Source organism: Anarhichas minor, unplaced genomic scaffold (genome assembly GCF_050575085.1).
Source record: "Anarhichas minor isolate MPS153535 unplaced genomic scaffold, ASM5057508v1 ptg000041l, whole genome shotgun sequence".
NCBI classification, from domain to species: Eukaryota; Metazoa; Chordata; class Actinopteri; order Perciformes; family Anarhichadidae; genus Anarhichas; species Anarhichas minor.
In genome coordinates this window covers 5435001-5449793 of record NW_027466487.1, presented here as the reverse complement: position 1 = coordinate 5449793, position 14793 = coordinate 5435001, and the positions used below count along the sequence as shown (strand labels likewise).

The window sequence follows — 14793 nt, the reverse complement described above, 5'->3', positions numbered from 1 at the left end:
TGAATCTGTACAAATGTATTATTCTATTTCTCTTTTTTCTGCTTCCTCCAGTCAGAGGTTTCTGTTAATGCCCAAGAACAAACATCTTCAACACGACTATAGCTACAAGTACTACTGTTAACACTGATTAGAATGGAAATAAGACTAACAGAGGCCCATAGAAAACTCAGACTTATAATAACAAGGAAGTTGGTCAGTTGTCTCAGTCACTCACATTATTGTTGCATTTCTGTCAGTATCAATATTGGAAGACAATTTACAAGTAGTCAAATCTGACTTCATGTTATAAATGAAAATTATATAATATGGGGGTTAAAAAAAACAACAGGCCCTCATTCTCCCACATATTGTGCACACTCATGCTTGACACTTTGACACAGTTACACACAGCTCACTGAGAGTCCCAGTGGCTCTGTATGGAAGAAATTCACAGTAAAAGTCGTAGAGATCTAAAATTAGAGTGAAAGTAACATGAAAATTAAAATTTTCATTCCAAACTATAGTGTTTGCAAATACGGCTAGCCTGTAATAACGCTAAGAATAATCACAACAACAATTTTACATTAACGATGATCTGGTTAATTAGCGGCAATATTGCACAAAAAAATATGTGAAACATTTTCATTATAGCCCAAGGTTAATTGTGTTTGATCATTAACAAAATAAATCATTTCTAGCACGTTAAAATATCAAAATAGTTTTATTGTGAAAGTTCATTGTTGTTGTTATTATCACTCTGTTATTACTCATCTTCCTTTTGTTCTCAGTGAGATTGAGCAGACTAAATAACCGTGAACATGGAGGGAGAGATTTAGTATTTCACCTGTCTGTCTGTCTTTCTATCTATTTCCTATTGAGCCACACAAACACAGCGCTCCTCTCTAATTTCCCTCTTTCATTACTACCCATCTTCCTTCTCTCCCTTCCTTCTCGCCCTCTTTCACCCTCTCTCTACACAGGTGTTGTCTTCCTATTGAGGGTGTTAGAGTTGCTCTCCCTGTCCCCCTTCAGCCTGTCCAGAGTCCCCATCCCTCGCTCCCTGTCTACTGTGGACGAGGTGAAGGGTGGAGGGCCGGAGCCCACCGAGTTGGGCATCGGCGCGTTGGAGTTGGAAGAATTGGAAGGGTTGTGGGACTTAAGCGATGGAAGTGTACCACTCATCATCACCCCCCCTCCACCTCCATCCTTTGGGAAGCAGTTGTGGAGCTGGTAGAGCGTGGCCCTGTCCACCGTTCCATACATGGGCGGCAAACCCCCCAGTTTGGGGTCACGGGACAATGTGTAGAGAGAGATGTCGCCTCCAGCCAGGGCCGTGTGGGAGCGAGAGTGGGGGTTTGGTAAGGTGGATACTGAAATTGGGCCCTGGGAAAGCAGCGCAGAGGGGGGCAGGCCGAAGTTCTTGCCCCCACCTCCCCCTACAGGTGAGGGGTCTCGGGAGCGGGAGGGGTCGGTGGAGCGAGACGAAGAGCGGGAGCGGCGGCGGAAGCGGTAGCTGGGCAAGCGGAGCATTGCGTGCGTGGTGCTCTTGAAAATGTCGGTGCGTGAGCGGCAGCGCAGCTCCTTGTTCTTCTCGATGTAGATGTTAACAGCCAGCACCCCCACCATCTCGGCCATGATGAAGGAAAGACCTCCAAAGTAAAAGGACCAACCGTAGGAGTACTGCCACTTCTTATCCTCGTCCTTCTTAGGGGAGATGTCCCCCAGTGCGGCCGAGATGTACACAATCACACCGATTATGTTACTCAGACCTGGGGGAGCACAGAAATATGGTATTTACAAAAGAGCTAAATAAGCTCAGACAGACTAACGTACAGTACTAATAAACACATTTTATTGACATGATGATTTATGACATTGTCAATGAAGACAACTGCCAAGATGAAGGTTGAATGTAAACACCTCCATTAAACTGGCAGAATAGTCTAAACACAACTAGACACACATAAAGCATGAAAACTGTTTGGGCAAGTAATATACTGTATACACTCACACAAGCAGTCACACACACATAAGCACACATTATTCTTAAGTTACCTGCAGCCACAAAGAGAATTCCTGCCCCCAGGATGATGTTTCTTTTGCTCTTATAGAAACGGCTAGCAGCGATACAAAGCCCTCCCATCAGCAGCAGGATGGCACTGAGGATCGGGAAGATGTTGGAAGCCCTGACTACCCCTAAACAGAGGAGAAAAAAATGGTGAATATCAAAAACTAGAAAAGAGTGTAAATATAATGTACAATGACATGGGACTTCTGTGAGAAAATCTGTCTTACAGATATAAAAGATAATATATTTTTATGACATCAGACCCTGTTTTTGACAGTATTTGTGGTTATCATTTTTTTTCCGATGGATATTATATTACGTTTAGAGGATTCAATTGGCAAGACACAAGCAGGCTTTTATTGTAAGGAAGTCATAGGAAACACAAGGTATTTGTTGCTGACCTTCATCATTCATCAAAAATGCTTCTACAAAACAAGACAACGTTGCAGTATTCCTGAAACAGCAGATGCTCAACGAGTGTTAACTGTAGTGTTAAAGGTGCTAAATACAAGATTGAGAGTTTTTCTATTACCTCTCACGTGGCTCTCATTTTGGCGATGGCTGAGCTGGCGGCTTGCAGCTAGCAGTGCAAACAGCGCTAACAGTGCAAACTATGGCAACAGTGCTGACAGAGCAAACAGTTTTTACCTGAGGGGGAACTGGGACAACGCTATCAGCTGTGATGGCAGTATAAGTGCAGTGCAGAGCGGCAGCAGTGAGCTAGCCAGTGGGGCACGCTCTAACATGCACTAAAACGTACGCGGCAAGCTTGGCTATGTCAACAAAGCTAGAAGTTGTCAGATTACAACACACACAGAGAGCGACTTTATTCTCTGTTCATGTAGACATTACTCCACCGCAACTTTACATAGCAAATAGTTGTTTGCTGCTATATTCTGAGTCTATGCTCTGAGTCCCGTATATTGCATCTTTAAAGTGCACTTGCGCTAACCACGCTTGTCACCAAATCAACTGGGAATTTAACTTTTAGGGTTACAACTTTAAGAAAACTGGTGCTGTACTCCAAGAAGAGTAAAATGACCAACAAACACACTTATACCACATAACCCAGGTTTGGACAATACAAGGATGCAGCATAATAGTCACAGAGAAAATAAAAATGGTTAAAGCTGCTCCATTGAAAACAATACTGAGTGAGGAAATTAATTACTCAGTCCTAGACACACGATTGAATCAAACCCTTCCCATGTGGCCTTTAGTGCTTTCAGCAGGTCTGCCAAACACACACACACACACGCACACACACGCACACACACACACACACACACACACACACACACACACACACACACACATTAACACTCATCTCTAGGACAACTAGGCCATGGGAGAGAAAATGCCACCTAAATGCCAGCAAAATGCCTCTGCAACATTGTAAACAGAACACAAGCTTTTCCTTATGTATGCACAGGCACACATGTAGCATATCATGGAGCAGAAAGACATCACTGCAGGGCACTGAGTACGAACTAGGACACTCCATCTCCCCTGACTTTCTGTACACAATGTCACGTTTATTTCTTGCAAAGATAATCTTCTGAGGAATGAGCAATAACAAAACCAAGTGTAAACCATAATGGAATTTCCTTTTACACTATTACATTTTACACTATTTTCAGAGTTCTCTCTCATTTATCATCCATGCCTAGTAGTGTTGGTATTGACTTACGTAGAACGTACTCTGCCCCATCATGGTCAAAGTCTGCATCTTCTGGGAAGTGGTTGATCTGAGAACACACTCCTCTCTTTACTCCTGAGATATGAGAGGAGAAACAGAGGTGACCAGACACAACAAAAGACAGAAACTCATAACTGTAACCTTAAGAAGAGTGAACAGCAAACAGTCTCCTGAGGAAAAAACTGATTGGTGACTCAACAGTCATAGCTTTGTTAGAAAATCTCTTTTATGAATCCAATGTGCCAGATGATAAACTTCAACATAATAATAAAAACATCACAAATTCTAAATGCAAGTTAGTAACATCACATACATCACACACACGTAAATACATACAAGTATGCAGACACACAGGTAGACAAATAACTACCCGCCGGGGTCTTGCATGTAGACAGACAGACGAACGGAGGGATGATGACAGCATACCACTGTTGCTGATGGATGGATTGTGAGAAAGACGGATGGAAGTGATGGAATGAAGAGACACAGACGGAAGGAGAGACGGACAGATGTGGGATGAGCTGGTCTCTTTCTCACAGCTCTTACATTTCCACAGGTTGCTCTGTAAAGAAACGGAGGTACATCAGTTGAACTACACAAATCACCATTCTCAGACAAACTGCTTCAGGTGGCGTTCGTTCATTTTTTAGTCATGAGATGCACTTTGACAATAGACTGGTTCCAATGTTTTACACACATCTGTTGCTCTGTCTTTTTTTGACATAATGTGCAATATCATGGACAACAATAAAGACTTAACTTCAGATTTAGCATTGTACATACATGTAGCTATTTGCCACTTCTCATACATATCTATGATATCTTTCCGTTAACCTGTTTACATTTTTGGCATTCTGTATAATTTTCACCTTATTGATATTTGCACTCAATGTGTTTGCATTCTTTCCAACTTTCTACTGCAACTGCTGCACAACGATTTCCCTTGTGGTGAAGAAAGCTCCGTCTTATCTCATCTTATCTCGACGTGCTTATCTTCATCAGTGAAGGGTCACTTGTACCCCAAAGGGTACTGGTTCTGGAGGGTTCTGCAGTTGCCAGGGGGAACGTGGAAAGATTTTGAATGGCTCAACTAATTTGAAAAACAACAAAATGAAGGCTTAATAAGATAAATAAATAAGTCCAAAATATAAATGAAACAATTCACACATTTAGTCAGCTTTAACACATCAACAAAGTGCGCAAAAAAGTAAAAACTGTGAGCTGCAAGTAAAGGAAAATGCTTAAAGTTAGTTAAAAGCGATGGATAGCATATAAAAAGATTATTACTATTAAAGTTATTATAAGATACATTGTTGAAAGATAAAATTTGCACATTGGTAAAATAGATAGCTGGTCGAGCCTCTATACTTCAAGTGTGAACTCAACCAAACTGACCTCAACATTAAGAGTTCATTGTATGTATTATAACAACATCCATTTTTATGAATAGTATTATATAATACCCGGTTAATAATAAATCAGTGAACTCATCTATAACCTGATGCTTGGTGTCGCTGAAGGGGTACCTGAGTCTAGCTGACAGAGCTGTGGGGGTAGGTTAAATACGTGCTACGCATAAAAAATCAGACAAATAAAAGAAAGTAATGACTGACAGGTAATTCAGTGCAACACCACCTTCATTAAACCTGCAGAAGGGCAGGAGAGGAGGACAGGACACATCTCTATCTACAGCATAATGTGCCACCCACCCACGGCCATAAATCTTTTAGCTCTAGCATGTCCTGCATTTCCACTCCAGCTACACCTCACTGCATCGCTGCACGACTACTGAGAATCTCTCTTGGCTGAATACTCCACAGACATCAAGGATACTTGACCTCTAAGCCATGCCAAGATACTGTCAGCCTTACTGCACCACAATGTGAAAGAAAAAACTGAAAGAGAGGAAACTTCAAGGAGGGGAAGAGGAGGAGAAACCAGTGAAAGATTAAATTTAATGTTTGGGGGAGTGAGACAGAGGGATAGCAAGTGGAGAAACTGAAAGAGTCAGGCATCGGAGGGAGTGGGTGGGGGTGCACTGCAGCAGTGCTGCAAGGGCTAGAGCTTATCTCTAATTGGCTGCTTTGCTATCAGGAAGCTTAGAGATGAGGACAAATTAGCTTTGTACAATGACCAAGCCCAGGATGGGCTGGGGATGCTTTATAAGGAGAGCCAAGAGGTTTTCCTGGAGACAGAAGTCTGCAGCAAATGCACAGATTGCTAACTCTCACCACCCCTTTGGCTGTAGCTGCTTCACTGTTAGCTCCATCCCAGCCGTTGCTGTTGAGTGTCAGCCAGGCAGTGTAATGTATAATGAATTAGCAGCTCGTGTTGATGACCACTTGGAGTGAGAAGTCGATGGGCGTCAGGGTAAACGTGGGCCTTTTGTTTCAACACTTGAATTAAATTACTGCAGCCTGAATCAAACACAATGATTAATGGATTATTTTGAGTAAGGGTTACGCTTCAGTATCATGTAATTATACTGCAATTATGGAAAATTGTTTTCTTGTCACTATGGTACGGTCTACCAAAGTACAAATAGAATGTGTACATGTTGATGCAAATAATGATTACTGACATTATAGCAATGCCGCAGCTTCCCAAACAAAGTGTTCTAAGGTCAAGTGAAAGGCGGACACAGCTGAACATGTTTACACTGATCCCGCTTTGCAATGCACGAAATAAAGAAATAAAACCAGCAACACATGGTGAAATATGATTACACTTAAAAGCTTTGACATAGCCAAGAGATTTTCATTGCACTGTAATGAGTTCAGTTCAGTTGGATCCATCACTACCTCCAGTGTCCAGTGCCACCCACTCGAAATTGTCGAGTGTTAAATAGTCAAATCACAGCAGAGGCAGAAAGACAAGAGTTTGTGATTACAACAAAGTAATCAGTAATTCACAAATGTCTGCTCAATCTGAATTATTCTGCAGAAAAAATAGGCAACTATCACCTATCCCCTCTTACTTTACACTTTAAATTTAGAGTAGAAATAACACTTATTTAGAATAGTTTCACATTTTGGGAAAAACACTTATTCACTTTCTTGCAGAGAGTTAGAAGTGAAGGTTGATACCACTTTCATGTCTGTACTGCGTTATTATGAATCCCACTCTTCTGGAAAGACCTGCCCTGTGCATCATGTAGGAGCATTCAAGCACCAGGATTGGTCAAGCGTCCATGCTTGTCGAGGTACTGGTAACCTGATATTTTATGTCCTACGCTTTGTTCAATGGGCTATCCTGACTCTAACTATACTTAATTTTGTTTATGCCTATCCTCAACCAATCATCTCTGACTAAACCAGCTACGCAGGCCAGATCTTGCCAAGAAGACTAGTGGGATTTGTAATTACACGTCTGTTCTGTAAATATGAATTTTCAAATCTTACGAATTGTTGTTTTATATGCTTCAGTTTTTGTACTAATTTGATAAACAAGATATAACATGTTGATTAGTGAGTTTTAGAGGTGCAGGTAGGTGGACTTTGTTACCTTTGGACAGAGTCATGCTAGCTGTTTTGTCCTGTTTTGAATCTATATGCTAAGCTAAGCTAATGGGCTGCTGGCTTTAGGTTTATGTGAAATCAATCTTCTCATCTAACTCTCAGAAAGAAAGCAAATAAGCGCATTTCCCAAAATATTTCTTCGATCTTTAGTTGACTCGGCTTTATTTTCCCTGTTCACAAGTCCTAAAAGTACGGTCTAGTCTGACTACATTTGGATCTTCATTAAATGCTTAATGGTTGGAAAGCAACCAGAGCTGTTCTTTCATACATTCACTTTCTCTGCACCCTTTTCACTAAAATCAACAGCTTCAACCAAAGCAAACGTGTTCCTGCAAGCATCCCCTTCAGTACAAATCCCACCCCAACTTCTTCTTTACCTTCCAGGCAGCATATCCTCCACAGTCCAGAGTGGGTGAGCGCCCCAGGATCCTTCTTGTCCTTGTTATGGGGGTCATCCTGGGAATGGTTGGCTGTACTGTTGCAGATCATGGCACGGGAGTACAGCCAGTAGTCCGTCCCTATCGCCACCGTCATCAGGCCGAAGGCAGCGAATGCCCCCACGGTGGTGAGAAGGATCTGGATCCCCTTCTCACACACCATGCCTTCAGAGATAAAAGATAGGAGGAAGAAGGGCGGGAGAAAAAGAAAAGGATGAACAAGTTAAAAGGACAAGAAGGAATGGAATAACTAAGCAGAAGTGTGTTACAATCATACACCAAGTGACGGCAAACGTTCAGGTGAGATGATGAGGGGCAACAGGAGGTGAGGTGCACCGATGGAGGGCAGAGAGGGTGGCGATGGGAAAAGGAGCGAGGAGGAGGCGGATGTGGGAGGTGCATAAGTGGCTCTATGATGTGTCCTTGGAGGAGAGTTGGATGACTCTGCTGACTCCGCTTAACAAGACAGAATTGATGTGAAACACAACAGATCACACCCTCCCAATCTCAGTGTACTCCATATTCATGACCCTGACACCATTTCCCTCAGAATCAGCACGGCTGGAGATGAATACACAAACACACACACACACTTAGCAGATCTATTGAGATCACCTTGTGCCTATACAGTCTTCTTTAGGAAGAGAATGTGGCTGCACCTTTTACATACAAATGTGCATGTATGCTCCCACACGAAAAGCATCAGACAGCTGGTCACATTGACCCATGAAGTGGCGTATAATTGTAAATATTCTCCACTATGTTCAGCATCAGAAGTTTTTATTTTATCCTAATAATGATGATTCTTACAGACATTAGAACAGACTGAAGCAAACTCTCAACCAGTGAAGACTTACCTGACGGCGAGTTTCTATCCTTCGACTCAATTTTGAAATCTTTCTTTTCCTCGTCAGTGAAGAACGTGCTGTCCCCTCAATCCGGACAGCATCCATCGACTGTTTTCACCCGCTCCCCTCTCTCCTTCTTGCACTTGTTCTCTCTCTTTTGCCTCTTTCTCTTGCTCTCTCTCTCTCTTTTTTCCTTTCTTTCTCACTGGAAAGCTGTTGCTGGTGGAGGTTGTGGCTTGGACGGTTGTCCCGCTCTCCGTCCGTCCTCTGTTAGCAGAAAACTTGCACCATGGTCACTGCTCTGCTGCTGCACATGAAACAAAAGCAAAAGATTTTTTTCACTTTCTTAGCTCATTTAGTTGCAAAGGCCATGAATTTACAGATGAAAAGAAAAGAGGTCAATATTTTACAATTACAAAGAGAGTTTAAATAGTATATAATGAAAAGTATAATCATATCAGAGCTGCAGTAACTCCATTATACTGAAATATATATATATATAGCCCGCTAGAACGGTCACAATGGCAATAGTACACCTAAAAAAAGGCCGCTGCTCTGACAATCCTGCTAAGTTCATTTGAACGGTAATGTCTGTAGCTACTCCAATTTCATTTATGTGTATTGTGCTAATTAATAAATGTTAGCATGCTCACACAATAAACTGAACATGGAAAACATGATACCTGCTTAAAGTCCGAGTGTTTGTATTATCACCGTGAGAATGTTAGACGGCTTGAATTAGTATTTAGCAACTGTACCAACCACAGCCTCACATAGCTGCTAGCACGGCTGTAGACTCTTGCTGCAGATTAATTTCCTGTTGATTGAGTAATCATCATCAACCCACCAGCTCTACATTCTACACCACAGATGCTTTTTTAAAATTGTTGTAAGCCAATATTGAAACATTGTTTGTACAGATTAGAGTGATTATAAGTGACAGTATTGCAGGCTAAGGACAGAATGACTCCAGAGCGAGTTGTACCGCATCTAGCCTGAATAAGAAGAGCAAGAGGGGGAGGCAGAGAGGACCAACCCGACATTGTTACCATAGCAACATTGAATTCCAAAGTCTGGATCAGCATAGAGCGAGGGGGGGGGGAAAGGGAGAGGGGCAGGCAAGAGATAGAGGGAGAAAGAGGCAGAGAGCAAAGCGGAGAGAGGGCAGAGAAGAGAGAGAACAGAGATGGGAAAGAAAGAGGCAGGAATATTTCAAATCACTAGCATGAGTGTTGACTGTGACACACAGACAGACACACAGACAGACCAGTGCGCTAATGCTCTATCAATAGATTTGTGTGTGACCATGGTGACACAGATGCTCCCAGACAGACACACACACACATGCACGTGCACTCAAAAACACACGTCAATAAAGACAAAGCAACGTCAGTTACTGAAGAGAGAACGAGAAGAAACCGCTCCGTCGGTGTGTTTTCTTGATGAATTAAGGGGAAAAAATTGAGGATGCAATAAAGCAGCACACATTATTCAACAAACATTATTTAGCCGACATAATGCAGTGCAGTCAAGTCTGTTAATATTTGATGATGCAATATGGCACCGTGATCAAAATAGGTTACATCCTGTTTGCATTGTGAGACCCAAAACAGAGCTGCCTCAGAGACAGAAGGAGAGATGGAAGGAGAGACGGTGTGTTGTGTGTGTGTGTGTTTTTTTATGTGTGTGCACATTTCCTCTCCAATGCATCTGAGGATGGGTCTGGTCCAATCTTATTGAATCCCAGTAGGCCTAATGTTCCCCTCGGCTCCCCTCAGTTAGACAGTTAGCCTCCTATCTCTGCGTTCAGGCTCCTTATTATGTAAACTGTCAAATGACACCACCACAGTGTGGCTTATTTATACATTGTGGGCTCATATGTGCAAGCAGACAAGTGAATGTGATTGTGATTGTGCGTGTATGTGTGTGTGTGTGTGTTTCTTTGTAGTATGACCTTCCAACCCTATCAACATACTGCCTCTCCCTGAGGTAAATACATTTCCAGAAGGGATTACACTATCTCCAAGACCTAAAAAATGCAGTATCTATTGTGTGTGTGTGTGTGTGTGTGTGTGTGTGGTCTTTGACTCCAGTATTTAATGAATGACCTTAACAATAACCTCCTAAGTTATTACCCTTAGCAAAAACTCCCTTGTGTAGGAGATCATAATTGCCATTTAATTATCTGTAATTTCTATTTTCCACTAATAATTAAGAAAGAGGGGAACGAGGGGAACGAGAGCAAGAGAGCGTGAAAGAACAAGAGTGCAAGAAAAAAGAAAGAAAGTGTGAAAGTTTAACTAAATGGTTAAGACTAAGGGACTGTACAAAAATTGCTTGAAGATATTAAGGTTTGAATTTGGGTACACAGTGCTCCTGATCAGGCTACACTAACCGCTGCTATAGCTCAACCAAACAGTCATCAGTCAAGTTTCTTTGAGGGTAATGTAGGCGCCAGTAAAAGCTGTCCATCATGAGTCTTTATTACAAAGTGAACTAAGGTGCAGTCCCCCTCACCATCTCAATCATTCTCACACACTCCCTAACAGCAACATATTTGGCAAGAATATTTTGGGGTAATTTCAGATTTACGGGTTGATTTTAGAAATATAAGGACATGTTTGCCTTTTCCATAGAGCCTACTCACTTTTACAGTGATGCTCTTATAGTATGTATGCATGCAACACTCTGGTCTCTGGGCCAGCCAGCGGGCCAGAAAGCAGGTTGTACTGCAGCAACAAAAGCCAAGGGCTTAGCTTTGGGAGCTAGCTGCTACAGCGACAATTATGGGACCAGGTTGGTTGTCAGAAAACTTACTATGTAATCAGATCTTTCTGTGTGACTCATTCCCAGCATTACAGAATACCTCGTATAAGATATAAGCACACCCAATGAGTTGTGGCTCCAATAATGCAGCCATAAATCACATAGGAGATCTGAATTTTGAAGCAGCTGCTCCATTAGCTGTTCATTGCATAAATCAACTACCAAACTGCTTGTTGAATAAATGATGACATCTGTAATATGTTTTTCCACACATGTGAAAGGCAAATGATCCTGTGTGGGCCTGTGAGAGTATTTTCAGTGGAGATCCACAACAACGATTCAACAGCACAGTCACACGGAATTGACTGTTACATGTCCAGCAGAGGAAATATAGCCGGAATCAGGGACTCAGTTAATGAAAATGTACGCTGGCTAATACTGATCGCTTGACCAAGAGAAAAAAAAAATGCACTAGGCCTACTTATGATGACAGCTCTAAAAATACAAGCAGCGTATTCTATTTTGAGTGCTTGATGCAAACATGTCTAAATATTCAGAGCAGTGACTCTTGGTAGCTGTGATGATTTCTCTCCTTAATCATGAGAAAAAGCAACACACCTGAGCTCATTGTCGAGATCCCACAGCTGGCAAACACACACACACACACACACACACACACACACACACACACACACACACACACACACACACACACACACACACACACACACACACACACACACACACATTTACATTTCCGCACACTAACATGCATGCCAGCACAGACATACACGCAGGTGCATAGAAAAAGATCAACATGCAAACAAACCCTTGGCATGCAAGCACATATACAGCCTCAAACCCCCACAACTGTCAAAATGATGACAATAAAATCATAAAATAGGTCATCTTTAAAAGGCATTTCAAAGCGTAGCCGAATTGCCATTAAGCCCATGTGAAGAGTCTACCAAGCTCCTCAGACTGCATGTGACCAAGTCTCTGCCTGTCTGAGCAGAACAGCCTGAGGAGGCAGTGACAGTAACACCTTGGTCTAAGAGGCTCCCAAAATAAAGTGTCTCTGGATGACCTGACACTCATGAATCCATGAACATATGCTTAAACACATGCACACGTGCAGCACATGCTTGAAGACACCCCTATTCAGTAAGTAAAGTGACAGCAGATCTAATTCAAGACGGCTCTTTGAATTTATGGTTTTAATAAAGAAAGAAGTGAGTCGTTAATTCATTATCCTACCATTTAAGTGCAGCAGAGGTGAAAGAAATTAAGTAAGAAAAGAACTGAACATTTGCAGATATCAAATGTATTAAAAATAAACAGTAAGCCTTAATACAGACGGTACGGCTGCAACTAATGATTATTTTCATTAGTGATTAATGATTGAATCTGTAAAATGTCCTAAAGTTCTGAAAAATACCAATCACAATTTAACCGAGTCCAAGGACAAACAGTCCAAAATCCAGACATAGATGATTTACAAACATCTGAGAGAATGAGTAAATGCTCATAATTGAGAAGGTAAAGGTTTAGGAGTTTTCCTTCACACATTATTTCATAATATGAATAAATTAATGTTGGTGTGAAACAAAAATATGAATACTTTTGACATTTTGAGGAAATACATGACCTCACATTCTTGTTAAGAAAAGACGAGAGAGGATCAATACCACTCTCAGATATTAAAGTGGTATTGATCTTCTCATCCGACTTTCAGCAAGAAAGCATGTTTACCAAAATGACTATTACTTCAACTCAAGGTCCACCCACTAGCTTTTTCAAGGGCTTTCAACCCCATCTCATGGTCTTCATTAGTTAAAAGTTTAAGAGTTTATGACAAATGACAAATGAGCGAGCTCGTTCTGTTGAGGGAACATGGTTAAAGGCTCCAGAAAAAGCAAAGCAGTAGACCTTGAATTTAGATTTATTTATTTTTTTGTCAGATTAATTGTCAATTTATTTCTGTACTATTTGGCATAAATCCTTGAAATGGCAAACATCGTACTAGGTTGTCTGAACTTTATCTTTTTAATGTTGTAATGATTGAAGAACCTTTGGTCACAGGTCCCATGTTGTGTATCTCCAGTCTAGTGAGCACGCTCCCCTGTCAAGACATGCTAACACTTATCTCTGCTGTATGTTTACACTGGATGCCTTTGCACAGACAGGTTGCCTACAATATATCACTGACATAGTTCAATCACAGGCTCTTACAACCCTGCTCTCAGAGGCTGCACTAACTTGAGCGAAGCACTTAAAAACACCAAAGCTGGAGGTTAATTGATGCATGGGTCACAACCATTGAGACAGGAGTCAATTAGAAAGCTTCGGATAAAAGCCTCTGCTCACTGGAATTATAAGCAACGTTGTGTATGGAATCAGTAAATACAGGAAGCCCTGTTATGCTTTTAGTACAACCATAGGTTCAAATTGACTTAACTTACCAAGCACAGTGAATATGCAGGAGTTTGTTTTACTGGCATTGGTGCAGAGAGCAGAAGTTCCACATGTATCTGACTGAATAGTTATATTTTGATAATTAGACCTGTTATGGGACCCATATTTAAAGTCTGTCCTCTTGTACAATGCAGGGTTTCCTCCTGAGCGCCTTGAAGAGAGGAAGGAACATTGTGAAGCCTTGCTGTCGACCATCAAGAAAATTGCAGCAAAGGCATTGATCCTCTGAAGAATATAGCTACATGACAGATGTGATGATCATTGCAGAATTGCTTCTCCTCAGAGAGAGAAACAGAGCAAGAAGGAGATGAACGACTAACGGCCAACCAGCTATGAAATAAGAGAGAAATAGCGAGGCGAAACAAGTGGAAATATTCAGAAGTTAAAGACATTGTTTCCGATTGTTCTGGACCGCTCGTGTATTAGACGATTATGATTTGGCCGGCGCTTAAAACAACTACAGCCTGTGTGGGCTACGCACCAGTATTGACTGCAGTGAGTCACCTTACAGCGTAAACAGCAGATCTTAGAGGAGGCTGAGGGGTTTTGAAAGTAATCCAAAATCCAGAGAGACAATCATCAAGGCCACACACTGTACAGATGGTGTTTACCACGTGGGAGGCGGAGTGGCTGAGGGGGTGTGGCCAACAGACGGCAGAACCGACCACATCTCAATTAAAGATTTGCTGATCATTGATGGAGAGTGAATGGCAGTCAATGGCAGCGTTATGTTGCATGAACTTTGCCGTCACTGTTTGAGACGTGTTTGATGTATCACTGCGCAAAAGTTAGCCGAACATGCCCTTTAAAGGGACAATTCACCCCAACATCATGTAGGAAGTATTCATAGTTCCCTCAAACGGCTCACAACAAGGTCAGTGGATAATCTTGAGTAGCCATGATTTCTGGAAAGAAAGATTGCTGTTGAGTATTTTTTTGGCGCTTTAAGCACCACAAGCCGAGTGACTATAGTCCCATTATATTGGAGAGAAGGCAGACATTG

General features: G+C 41.8%; 1 protein-coding gene across 1 annotated transcript; it reads right to left on the bottom strand.

Annotated features, from left to right (window-relative positions):
• Nucleotides 1-951: 951 nt before the first annotated feature.
• On the bottom strand, nucleotides 952-8652 carry cacng8b (calcium channel, voltage-dependent, gamma subunit 8b). Its single transcript, XM_076109316.1, has 5 exons — nucleotides 8559-8652; nucleotides 7642-7866; nucleotides 3738-3821; nucleotides 2035-2175; nucleotides 952-1748 (listed from the first exon to the last, which is right to left on the bottom strand). The coding sequence occupies exons 2-5, from the start codon at nucleotides 7862-7864 to the stop codon at nucleotides 952-954; spliced, it is 1245 nt and encodes a 414-aa protein (XP_075965431.1). The 5' UTR covers nucleotides 7865-7866; nucleotides 8559-8652.
• Nucleotides 8653-14793: the final 6141 nt, after the last annotated feature.